At 37.2% G+C, this 13,794-nt stretch overlaps 2 protein-coding genes across 3 annotated transcripts in view; one reads left to right on the top strand and one right to left on the bottom strand.

Moving 5' to 3' along the window:
* The window catches only part of fmoda (fibromodulin a), a 62,998-nt gene that overhangs the window by 28,762 nt on the left and 20,442 nt on the right, over positions 1–13,794 (top strand). The window lies entirely within an intron of this gene.
* Positions 6,454–13,622, bottom strand: LOC143711603 (lumican). 2 transcript variants are annotated; one of them, XM_077203326.1, is made up of 4 exons: positions 13,425–13,622; positions 12,415–13,048; positions 9,481–9,798; positions 6,454–7,584 (listed from the first exon to the last, which is right to left on the bottom strand). In XM_077203326.1, exons 2-4 carry the CDS (start codon positions 13,034–13,036, stop codon positions 7,433–7,435), a joined length of 1,092 nt encoding a protein of 363 aa, XP_077059441.1. In that variant the 5' UTR covers positions 13,037–13,048; positions 13,425–13,622; the 3' UTR covers positions 6,454–7,432. The 2 variants fall into 2 exon arrangements, with proteins under 2 accessions (XP_077059441.1, XP_077059440.1); XM_077203325.1 differs by having other exon boundaries at positions 7,312–7,584; positions 9,481–9,687; positions 13,425–13,552.

Below are 13,794 nucleotides of genomic sequence, written 5' to 3'. Positions count from 1 at the left end.
GTTTGAGCAATAACAAAAGTGAGTGCCTTGCCTTTGGCAAGCACCCAATAATTATAATTTCAATTCAAAGTTGCAGTCTCAAAAGATGGCCACATTTGTCGCAGTTATGAACAAAGATGCAGTTGTGAAATACAAAGTCACTTGGTGAGAAATTTGGATGTTGCAATTAAATAGTCACAATTATGATGAAAGGTGGAGATGTGGACAATGATTGAACCAGAAGGAAGGAGTAGCCCGGCTGAGTCAAAGGGGTGGAGGGTCGAGACGCAGCTGGAGATCTGGAAGTCCAAGGCAGACCATGGTGGAGCCGAGGGAGTGTTGGCCAAGGTGGAGCTAGGGGATCCTAAGACCAAGGTGAATCCAAGCAGCTGGGCAGAACCACTGAAGGAGAAGCCGAGGGGGTGAAGGGAGACAGCAGAGATGAAGAGATGGAACCGGATGGCTTTGGCAGAGGAGGGCAGAGAGAAAGGCTCGGTGGGACCATCTGCGATGAAGGAGACTTGGAGCTTGGTAGAGCCAATGGCGATGAAGGAGATTTGGTGCTGGACGACGAAGGAGACTTGGTGCTGGACAATGAAGGAGACTTGTTGCTGGACGATGAAAAGAGACTTGGTGCTGGGCGGAACCAGCGGTGATGAAGACGACTTGGAACTGAGCTGAACCAGCAGCGAGGCAGACAACTTGGGACTGGGCTGAACAAGCAGAGACAAAGATGACTTGAAACTGGACTGAACCAGCGGCAAGGGAGACGACTTTTGACTGGACAGAACCAGCGGCAAGGAAGACGACTTGGAGCTGGACCGAACCAGCAATGTGCAAGACTACTTGGAACTGGACTGAACCAGCAAAGACAAAGATAACTTGGAAGTGGACTGAACCAGCGGTGAAGAAGGGGACTTGGGACCAGTGGGAAGGAATACGGAGATCAAATGAGGATCAAAAGAGACTGGAGATCTTGAAAGGTTTCATCATTCAGTTCATCAAATAATAATTCCTTTGGCACCCAGCTCATTGCACGCACCTCAGTGACAGGAGTGTGGGCGCAGCCTCAGTCCATCCCATCAAACTCAAATTTTCCCTCTATGGACAGCGGATGCTGTTACCGGCTCATGCACCTGGTCAGTCTCTGCCATTTGCTCGTGCTGTGGGATAAAATTGGCTTCTGGCAAACACTCTTGGGCTCAGAGTCCGCTGTGGGCTCTGGCTTCTGAACAGTAGCAGGCATGGCTGAAAGCTGGCTGGTCTCTGAGTCCAGAGTTGTCCTCCGCCGTGACAGGGAGTCAAATTGAACCAGCACCCACTCCCCGTATGCAACATAGCTCCTTCAAGGACCTTCCACAGGCAGACGTTCCTTAGACCGTTCGTTGAGGCTGGTATTATAGAATGTGCAGCGCAAGCGGTCAGGATAGGCATGCCAGATCGAGAAAATCCCTTGTGTGATCCTTGAGGGAGTGATCCCCCAGTGATCTGTCCCCAGGAGGAGGTGAACAGAAGGTATATCCACTTTTCTTTTTTCTGTTTGTTGTTACTCGCTTTGAATGGTTCTGGAATGAATATGCAAATTAGCCCCACCTCCGCTCACACCAGCTCAGAACTTTACTGTAGTAAATGCTGCACAATGGCAAGTGGAAAAAACTGGTTTAATTCTGCCATATATATATGAAAAAAATGATTCTGGCCCCTTCTAAATGTTACATATTTTTATTTGGTTAATTTCACTGATTTTAATGTGTTATTTAATCCTACTTATCCTTACTATTTAATCAAATTCACTGCCCTTGTTTAAAACAAGTTAATTTTATTCAATTAAAAGTAATTAGAAAAAAATATGTTTAATTTAAAATTGTGGCAAAAGATTACAGGCAATAATATTAATTAAATTGAACACAGTAGAATTGAGTTATAATTAATCAAAATAATTCCTTAAAAGTTAACCATTTTCAAATGAGTAAACTGAGAGAGACTGATTGGTCGTCTGAGTAAAATAAGCCTGCCCCCTTGACACTGTGATCCAGAGCTATGTTCAATACAAAATCCCTGTGCATTTTAAACAAAAATAACAGACAGACGTCAAAGAAGAAGTAATAAGTCTTTATTTTTATTGCCAACATTGAATATACCTGATGTTAACAAGCAGAATCACCGAAGGAGAAAACCATAATTTAGTGTCACCATTATGGAGATTAGTGTTTGTTTTAGTTGGGCTCTTGACCCTTAACTCATTGTCTTTATATTTTTGATTCACTGCTGTACCTGACTGAGTTATAACAGCCAAATGAAAAAATAGAAAATGTAATCTAATGGTATTAGATGATATCCAACAATCATTATTTCACAATTATTTTACATGAATCACTGAATTGTATTTGAACTGCAGCATGCTTTGTGACTGTTGCCATTGTTGAGATTCACAGGCTGATTCTTGAAAAAAATGAGTAAATTCAACTCATAATAATTTAACTAAAATTATGAATATAATTAATCTGAAATTACTTATAAAATATAAGTACAACCAATTTACAGAATATAAGTACATTCAACTTAAAAATATATCTGGATTTAGATAATTTTATTTAGTGCAACCCCTTGACATAATAAAATTAAGTAAAGTCAACATAACATTTTTTTCAGTGTATGTTTGAACCAGAAACTGATTCAGAAGTAGCAGAGTTAATTATACAGGCTCGTCTACAAGTTGATGTATCAGAATGGTAATGCGTTTTATGTATCGCTCTTTACAACGTCTGACACATAATGGTGATTAAAATGATTAGCCTTTTGTTTGTCTCCGTTATCAAACCGCTAAAAATATGTTGCTAATTTTACACAAACCATGTTCCCGTTCCCGTTCCCGTTGACTTTGCATTGGCTTGCTTTGATTTTGTGGTTTTCTTTGTCCACATTGTTGATAATCTGTGACATGTGAAGAAGTGTTTTTGGTGCTGGTCCAGTTCTGTTTTTAGGAAGATCACTTATGTATACTGTGAGATCTTTTGTAAGGGACTCCACTTTCATTTCAATCTTGAAAAATAGGGTTTTCACTCTGGGTTGATCTGACCCTGAGCATCTGAAGGCATATTTACTTTATTGTTCTTCTAGTATTCCTAAGGTGTGATGGATTTCTTTCGGCATGTGCTTAACAGATGATTGTGTGTCTGATGTGTGCAGTCTTGCCATATGGGTTGATTTTATTGTTTGGTTTCACACATCCACAGACAGACACAAATGATTGACAGATGTGCATTTTCAGACGCACATGTGTTAACATCACAATCATTGGAGTGCAGTTTATGCTACCTGTATTGACATTAAATTTGCATAGAATTAATAATTCTATTAAATCATGCTCAACAAACCATCAAGCCTTACAACTTGTAATTCTGGCACCAAGAACAAAATTGTGAGTTTTGGATCAGAAGCAGATGCTTAGCAATGTGTCATTTTCACCCCACAGTTTTCCCTCTGTGTTTGAATTAATGAAGCGCCAGACTTGTAATGCAGTTGTGGTTAACATAAGCATTTTGATGAAGGCTATGGTGGAGGTCTGGTTGATGTAATCAGACTGAGATTCATTAAGATCTTTGCTTACCAAGCTGTTTCTCCCACCCAGAGGATCTAACACTGATAACCACCACAACTTGCCAAACCCTAAGGGTAGAGTATGTGAACTCAGCAAAATATCAGAGAAATATCATTTTTTTCTGGGATGTGGTCCAAGTAAATAAAGCTAGAGCTCACTACCTACTTCATTTATAGCAGAATGTGTGAAAACGCAGCAGGGTCAATGCATGTAGATTTGGCGTATGCTATAAAGGGGAAATTGAATGTATGTGCAGCAATTGTTTAGTCAAAGCAACTTTTTTTTTGTAAGTCTTCCTAACATGTATTATACATAATATTGTAACAGACTGGCATAGATATGATCTGCCCCTGTAAGGCACTTTTATAATAATAATAATAATAATAATAATAATAATAATAATAATAATAATAAAGATTATTTTTAAAGATGATCTGTGTTTGTACTGTATCTCAGTGACTCTTTCTGTAAGTTATATCATTGTATCAGTAGGTGGCACCAAAACAGTTTATGAGTGAGTCACTGAATCATTCATTTAACTAATTCGTTCAGACACATTGGATGTTTCTCAAACGGAAGGTTGTGTCCTTCCTAGTCCAGTCCTTCAGCTTGTAGGCTGGAGTCCTCCACAGCATTAAACACAAGAAAGAAACGGTCTAGTAAGTGTGCATAGCTACATCATAAACGTTTCAACCCCCATGGTCACAATGTAAAGATAATTGTAAAATTATATTTTGAAAAAACAATAAACAACGTAATACTACAAACCTTTACCATCTGTGTTCTCCCAGTGGCTTACATTACGCACAGTTTAGCATTATGTGACAAAACAAAAGAAAACAATGAAAGAAAAGGAAAACCTTTGGGATTGTGGGGGATTTATGTGCCCTTCAAAAAAAGCGGAATGAAGGATGTGAAACAAAGGATGCCTTCAAAAGATCCTTTAAATTGAGACATTCTTTGATGGAGCTCAATGGCATGGAAGTCAAGATATTCAGCCTTATAAGACAGCCTTCTGATTGAAAATCACCCATTAATTCATACAGGAATGAAATGTTGATGAGTGATCCAATGAATAATGCACTTTGTTGCTTTTTTTTCAAACACTGAATTGATTGAACACTGATGTATTCAGGAACAAAACATGTGTCTGTCTTAATGAGAGAGCCATTGAGTAATTCACTCAACCGATTCGTACCACGTCTTGCTTGGAAACATCCAGCATTTGAGTCTGTGGCTTTGTTTGGAACTATTTTCTTTGCGGAGCAAAAACAGACAAAATAGTGTGTCTTAAATGTAAGTTACTCTATTTACTTGTTTATTCAACTGTTGCATAAAACAGAAAAACACTTGTAATTGTGCTGCTGGTCTGAATGTTATATCAGTCAGTCACACAAAATTAATCTAGGTGGAAAACAATGAGCAAGCAAAGCTAAAAGCGAAAGGGATATTTTGAGGAGTGGCCTTTTGTTTTGATATAAGTTTAGTCCTGGGACGTTTCTGTGACTTATTTCCCTTGAATATTGAAGGACACTTAACAATATCTCTAAGTGTTGTGAATGCATTGTCTACAACTGTCTTTGTCTCAACTCCCTAACAATCAAACAAACACATCCAAACATTATGAATAGTTCATTTGAAACTCTGGTCTGTGTTTGTGTGTTTGTTTGTTTGTTTGTTTGGGTTAATTGAATATTGACTTTGGACTGATTTTGTTGATGTATCCTTTTCTTGATATTCTTTGAGCCAGATGAACTTTATAATCGACTTAATGGATATTTGTGCCACATTTTTTAGACTCTTTTGTGCTTAAATTCATTTTAAGACATTGTGATTGACATTTATACACAGTGGTTTATTTGAAGTATATTTGCTATATTAATGTCTTGTTTAGTAAGTGGATTTCTTGTTTATTGTGTAACTAAAGAAAGCAGTTTAGCCTGTATAGCACTCAGTACAATTTAATTGCTATCAAAAACAGTTCTAAACAACCACTACAATATGCACCAGTAGGACCCCTGTTTCTGAGGTCTGTTGTGTTGGCCCACCTCTTCCTTCAGAGGTGATATCAATCTGTCTTTTACCTCACTAATGACTTTACCACAACACAGCTATATATTATTCCATTATTCTCTAAAGAAAAGTGTCTCACTTTATGGTTTATGTATTTTCTCAACCATCCACCTATGTGAAAAATGCTGTACATTTTATAATTATGTGTTATTCACCTCAAACCAAATTTGGTAATGGCTTTTGTTTGAGGTTAATAAACATTATCTGCTAATGGGGAATGTGAAGTCCAAACCAGTCTGCTCTGCAGTTGCAGAAAAAAAGTGAGATCCCGGAGAGAATGAGTCCATTAACTTACATCAATATGGAATATGGAGTCATTTCTTTGGACTTATTTATTAAACATTAGTTTTTTTGGGAAATGTTTTTGATCCAACAGGACTGGGCTATTGTGCTAAATGAGAGTTCAGTTCGAGCATGATTATTGTGTTATTTACTCTTCATTCAATTGGACTGGTGAGAATGAGCTCTTCTCTTGTATATGCTGTGGTTGACTTTACTCTCTTATATGTCTACCGTGTCTTTAGTCTTTGGTGTGTCCACACTGAAAGCAAAAATGCTGCCTCGAATATACCCAAACATAAAAGTGGATTTGTTTGCACTCTCTTGAACTTGCAAAGCACTGCACATTGAAAACCCCTTAACTTGTATAGCTGCTACGCTTCTACAGAAGGCATGCTTTTTGTGGTTTTCCTTGTCGAAGTTGAGTGATTTGTTGTCATATATCAGTCTCTTAGGTTTTAACAAGTTTTTAGTTTAGTGGGTTTACAGCGAGCAACTTAAAAATATTGTATGACAGAAAGTAGGATTAATGTGGAAGAGATTTATTGCTTGTCACCATGTGTTTACAAGTGTTTAGAGGGAAATGCATCTTACAGAGAGGTGCAACAGCAATGTAATATTAATTTTACAGACTATAGGTAACAAAAAGCCTTCAAAAGTTTTGGGTTGGTAAGATTTTGTAATGATTTTGAACTAAGTCTCTTATGCTCATAGGCTGCATTTATTTGAAGAAGAAAAAAACCCTGTAAAACAATAATATTGTGAAATATTATTACAATTTAAAATTTTCTATTAACATATTTTAAAATTTGTATTTATTCCTTTGATGGAAAAGCCGACTTTTCAGCATCATTCATTACTCCAGTCTTCAGTGTCACATTCTTCAGAAATCATTCTAAAATGTATGCTGATTTCAAGCTCAAGAAAAATATCTTATTATTATCAGTGTTGAACAGTTATGCTGCTTAATATTTTTGAGGAAACCAATAAACATTTTGTTTATGTGATGAATAAAACGTTAAAAAGAACAGTGTATATATTTTAAATAGGTTTTTTTCTGTAACAACGTGAAAACCTTTATTGTCACTTTTGATCAATGCAATACTCCTTGCTAAATAAAATTATTGAAAACAAAACTTGTGTAGAAAGTGTATTTTCACATGTTTAACAGTTAGACTAGTTCTCATTATGTCGTTAAACAATTTTTAGTGAAGACTAGGACAAGGCACAAGACTTGCACTGTACATCAAAACAAAGTATGGCTGGCTGCCCATATAAATCCAGAGTAAAATCATATTAAAACATTATAAGATAATTTAAAACATGCTTATTCAAAACAGTAGCACCTTGAATACTGAGCAGTTCATTCTGCTGTCATGCTTTCTAATGCAGACAAAATATACATATGTTATAATATAACATATTATTGCATGTTATTTTAAAGCCTATTAAAAGCATGAAAATGTAGAGCTACTCGAGGCAATGCCTGCTTTTATTAGATCAAATATAAATATTATGGAGGACTCGTAGGCAGAACACCCAATCAGGAGGCAGCTTGTAGTACTCCAGTTTATTACCATCCAGCCTCAGGATCTTCATACGTGAATATGATGTGGGTCCTACTGTCCTGCAGAGACTGCTCACGTTGAACGCTGGACAACACAACAGCAAAGTTATTGCAGAACAGATTGATTGTTGTAATTTAGTTGCCGTGTAGTTTTTTAATGTTCATGTCACATGATTAAACATAAATAGATTTGTTTGATATTATCTTATGGTTAACCAGTATGGCAGTAGTATTGTTATCATTAGTAGCGTTATCATCACTACCAGAAGGGTATTTATTTATTTATTTATTTGTACATATTTTCACATTTGTCTTAACTTTCACACTTAACTTTCATAGTAAGCTACTTTATCTAGCAGGCTGTTTTGCAAAAAAAAAAAAATTGTTCCATTGTTTACTGTTGACAGAAATAGCAAGAAAATGAGGTCAACATATTTGTGTGATTAATGTGAATTACCATTTCAGATAATTGCAAGCAGACATCAGTCCTTCACTAGATCACACACTACAGCCCTCGTAAACAGGAGCTGCTTCCCAATACCTTGTAAATAAGTTACAGGTGCGCTGGCATTGGCACCTCTTCAGTGATCTGTTTCATCCTGGTTTTAGATACTCATTGTGATAGTAGAATAATAGTTATGTATCTAAGCTCTAGCTGCTAATGCTAAGGGAGAATCCAAGAACTGAAAGACCATGAGGTATGTCTGGTGGCATTGAGACTATTTTCAGAACATAGAGTTGAAATGCGTTTAAAAAGCACTTAAGGTGTGTAATTTTTTTATCTGTTTTTCCAGTCCTCTAGCCTGCAATCCAGCAATACTAATATTAGTATCATATTTTCTGGAAATCTATGTGCAAAACAGGCACACAGTGTCTCCATCCTCAGACTGTAGCCTCTTGAATAGGGCTTGTCAATACATTTTCTATTACATTCTTTCCAATTGTTTTCTGAAGGTAGATCTGACAGTTTGACAGGCCGTTTAACCTTTTATAACGTCCACTTCTAGGTTATAATATTGCCTACCAATCATCTCTTTTTCAGTAGTGGCTTGTTAAACATTATATTATTATACTTCACTTTGAGCTGGTAAACCATTATTAATATCACTATTAGTCAATAAATTCTCGACATTTATAAATTCTTACATTCTTTCCATTTGTTTTCTAAAGAATAAATCTGACAGGTTGTTTAACCTTTTCCTTCTAGGTTTTAATATAGCAATTGGCTATTTTCTATAGTGGCTTGTCAATAATTAGAATATTATACTTTATTTTGAGCTGGTAAACCACTGCTAATGACACGAGACTCCGTTATATGGTTCAAAACAGTGAATCATGACGACTGCCTGAAAAAAAATGAATGTCTGCTGAAGTCTTTGCAGTTGACCAGTGGCACAGCTCTTGTAACTGAGCTCGGCGTGCTGCTGAGGAGGAGGGGGAGAGAACAGAGCGTGCTTTTAGCACATGTGGATTCCTTTTGGAGTATTCACAGATGTTCCCTAACAAACCTTCCTTCTTTCCTTTCTCCCTGCTTCTCTTTCAGCTAACCTACTTTTTCTAGTCACCTTGTGTCTCTCCAGGATGTTTCTGTCTGCAAACACGTTGTGACAAACGCATTAGAGAATGAGAAAGGGGGAAAAGGAAACCAAGAGAGGAGGGAAAGTTTGTTATTTGTATATAAAATCCTGTCACATTTTCCGTCATTTTCCCATGGCCCGTCCGATTCTGAATGTTTATTCTCTCGTGCCAGAGATTATTTCATCGGACCTGAGAACATAGCCTCATACCGTAAGACAGGACAAACATTTGAGCAGTTCTCAGTCAAGCTTACAGATTAGTGTTTAGAATCATTTCTGCACTTGGCTGATATTTAACTCTTTCCCTGCTATTGACTGAGTTGTCTGATTTTTCTCAATGCAGTGCTAAAGAATAAACCTCAGTGTTTTTGTTTGTGTAAAACAAGAGGCTTACATCAACTCACCTTGGATTTGGTTAACCTCAAGGTAGAGGTACTGAAGGGTGGTGGGAACGGTTGGGATTTCTGTCAGCTGGTTATATGAAAGGTCCAGCTCTACCAGAGATGTGAGGTTAAAGGCTCCAGGGTCAAGCCCTTCATTCCTCAATTTGTTGTGTCCGATCCGTAGGTAACGGAGTCCATTAAAACCATGAAGGCTGTTCTTGGTCAGGCCTGTAAGAGAGTTGTTGGAGAGGTAAAGCTGCTGGACAGATGAAGGCAGATGTTTGGGGAAAGTATCCAGGAGGTTGTGACTGAGATCCAAGAGGTTGAGGCCTCCAAGACCTGGTGAAGTACATGAAAGATAGAGTTTACAGAATGATCAACTTTAATATCAAAGTTTCCTGATGATTTCCTAATGTAGAGATGCACAATATATTGGTCTTATATCAGTTATCAGATATTACAGATTTATTTTGTACATTATTCTTTTATCAGTATCTGTTGTTGGATATTTAACCCTCTGGGGACTAAGCTCTTTTTGTTCTGTTTTTTCTATTTTTACATTTGGGCTTATAAACTACATGTAATGGAGATGGAACACTATGTGTTTGGTATCTATGGATTCAGAAGACCCTAAGCTAACATTTTTCTGTAAATCACACATCACACAACAATAGTGAACAGTTTTTGAACAAAAAATATATTTGTCAAAGCCTTTGCTTCACAGACATGTGTAATTGTTAAATAAAATGTATAAAGAACACTGAAAAATTTTACTTTATTTACAAATAGTCCCAGGCGTTTTTCTTAGGAATGCTTAGAATTTTGTAAGCAATGCTTTCTCCTCGTCACTCTCCAGTAATTGTTCCTGAGCTTGTTCCACCGTAAATCGTTTACTGCTTCCTATCATAAAAGTGCTAAAACAATAAATAATGCTATAATTGAATGTATATACTGTATATATATATATATATATATATATATATATATATATATCCTCCGATTTGCTAGAATACGTCATGGTAACCTTCCTCTGATTGGGTAAGAAAAATATTCCTCCATCGGCAATTTTTCCATTGGTTGTTGCTCGTGAATCTGCCAAACAACATCGATTTCATTGGCCTTTGACGAAGTGGTATTGCGCAACAAGGAAGTGTGTATACAAGCCGGGTAAGTTTGTTATCACTGTTTACAGCGGAATCTGAGGAAGACGGCAAAAAAGACCGCACCGCTCTATCATTAATAGTTTTTAAGATAATTACATATTTGTAAAAGTATGTCATTTTGGGCAGTACCGCCCAATCCATCCCCAGAGGGTTAATACATTTGTATTAATTATTATTTATTGTTGTCATTTATTATTGTTTTTTACATTTAGATTACATTTGCCATCATCAAACATTTAAAGTTAATCTTTAAATCTGCAGTCCATAGTTTTTCCTTTTTGTCGCCATCTCTGTTCGAAATCTGCAATTGCAGTTATTCGCGGAATTATCAACTTTATGTGGGTTGTGCCTCGGCACGGCACGACGCGGATGAATCCAATGTTTTGAGGAGAATGTGCAGCTGTCAGTCATCGTGCCGGTGTGGATACTGTCATTCAGAATCACAGATTCTACTTTTTGGAAGAATGATCAACATAAGAATTTTCACCGGAAAATGTAATCTGAATAAGTAAGTAACAACCACTTTTGTTCTGACCAAATAAGGGGAAAAAGCATTGCAGTAAATTGCGCTGATTAACGATCACTTATCATATTTCGTCAAACCGTGCAAATTATACTTTGTTCTCAAATTGTTAATGTTAACAACATCAGCATTGCGTGACTACATTTAATGCCCTTCAGATTCTGTAGCCACTCCAAAGTCTTTTGCATTTTACAACGGGTAAATCTCCAGTTGTCACTGGTGAGTGTCGTTTGAACCTTTCTGGATTCGCCATCAAATTGAAACTATATCAAGTGCTGTGAGAAAAGGCTATACATCTCTACATCCAACCATACATCCAACATCCTCACATGCAATATAGCCTACTAGCCAGGACATCTTCTTAATGTGTACAGATGTGACATAATGACGCAAAGACATGCTCGAATTTCCCGCGGAAATCCACTAGTACCACTGGAATTAAAAACATTATTAAAAGCTTACTGTTTTGAATCGAGCTACGGCAAGAAGATAGTTTTGAACACTGGCTGGTTATGTACTTGCTCAAAAATGTATTTTGGATAATTTTGAACCCAAAAAAGTTACGGACTGCAGCTTTAAATGGTAACTAAACACTAAAACAACTTTTTTTAGTTAATGATCTGTAAGAATGGAGCTTCATAAATGCTGTTCATTGATTCGAGCACATTTTTTGAGATTTGGGTTTAAAGTGTTTTAATTCTACAATATATGGTGTAAAAACGTCTGAGTGCTGCCCTCTTCAGGTTGATCGGTGGCTACTGCAGTTCAGTTAAATTTTCCTATTGGAAGTTGTGTTACCCTCTGACATCAGAGGGTACCAGCTAACCACGTCCTTGCCTACAGAGAGATGCATCTCATGTGCACGCCCCCCTCCGCTGGGCTCTGCCCACTTTTCCAGCATTTTTCAAATATTGCCAGTGGGTGGAGTCAGGCTCTGACCAGGGGTTTAGTTACCCTTTAAAACTAATAATTTATTAATGGTGTTACATATAATCTTTAGCCAATCTCAAAATGAATATCCATTTTTATAAAGTACATTTTTGTTGTGATGCCTACATTCACTTGTTGAATTTATAATAATTGATTTTAGTGCTTTATTAAAACAAAAAGTTTTTAGACAAATTGGATATCATTTTAATATGTCGTCCATTTATCGGTTATCAGCCATAACATTAAAATAAATATCAGCTTATTTGTACCAGCTTAATATTGCATCTCTACATTAAGCATTTGAAAGATGTGTTCAAATATATAAATACCAATAAATACCTTTTAAGTCGCTCCCTTCAATAATCTTCAGACGGTTGCCTTGTAACAGAAGTACCGTTAAATTGGCAAGATTTTGGAATGCACCTGCAGAAATCTTTTCGATGTGATTATATGCAAGTCGCAGTTGCTTGAGTCCGCTAGGCAGTCTGGCTGGCACCTTTGTCAGGTTATTATTGTTTATGAAAAGATTTACCAAGCGGGTCAGATTGGAGAACAACACATAATCGAGTTGCTCACTCAGTAGTTGATTGTGATCCAAGATCAACCAACGCAAGTTGGTGTTTTTGGCAAACGCCCCGGATCCAAGAAAAGTAATATTATTCCCTTGAAGGAACAGGTACTGTATACGGGACGGAAGGCCAGAGGGAAGCTGGTTAAGGCCCCTGTGGTCACAATAAAGGGCCGTTGGCCACTGGATCGGGCAGTCACACTCCAAGGGACAACTTTGTGTGTTAACAGCACGAAACCAGCCCGGATCCATCCGATCTTTCAAAGTTAAAACACTCGGCTCTCCCAAAAAACGGTTGATCCAGAGTGGTACACCTCCATAGTCCAAGTCCAATGTGAAGGCCCAAGTCGGCCCACACACAGAGAGTAGCAAAAAAATTGATCTGATATCCATTTGTCCGCCTGCCTAAATGAAACACAAAGAGCCTATAAAAACCCTTAATAGAGTTTATTATTCAAACTAATCAGGAAGCTTCTTTTCTTCTTGCAGCAATAAATAAAATCTCACACACATACTGTTTAGAGAAAATAGCTTTCCGTGTAAGTTACAGCAGCAATTCCCAGGAAAGCTTTTGCATTCTTGCTTAATAATAATATGATGAATATAACTTAACATAGATATAATCTCTATTTCATTATCAGCTACAGTTAATAAACTACTTTCAAGAGCGTCAATGAAGATGCAAGTAGCTAAACAGGTTAAAAATGCTACTTCCCAATAAATTTCTTCCATTCTCATTCGTCACATGCATCATCTACATATGTGAGAGGAATGTGCATACCTTTTGCCTCTCTTCCGCGGCCAATTTTAGTTAGGAAAGCCTCTGAAAAGGTAGATTTGTCGAGACTATCCTTGTAGATGTTTACGCTGGACACTGAATAGCAACCTGAAGAGTTTTACCCAGCTACTGGAACATTCTTCACGCAGCGATGGCCTTTTCTTCCATACAGCTTATTCTCACTCCTTTTTTTTCCAACCTGTCTCGGAAGCCTATGGTTGGAGTCTAACCACTGCATAACATTTGTTAGAAACATGTGTGCTGACAGGGTAGAAAGGGCAATCTTTACAGACAATGCGGTTGTGATTTAAGATCTTTTGTAATTAAAACGCATCACATAATGTGTGGATAGAAATGCTGTTTTTGATTTATT

Source organism: Siphateles boraxobius, unplaced genomic scaffold, assembly GCF_051911475.1.
Source record: "Siphateles boraxobius isolate OS27281-9 unplaced genomic scaffold, OSU_SipBor_1 5, whole genome shotgun sequence".
NCBI classification, from domain to species: Eukaryota; Metazoa; Chordata; class Actinopteri; order Cypriniformes; family Leuciscidae; genus Siphateles; species Siphateles boraxobius.
This window is presented reverse-complemented; position numbering and strand designations above follow the sequence as displayed.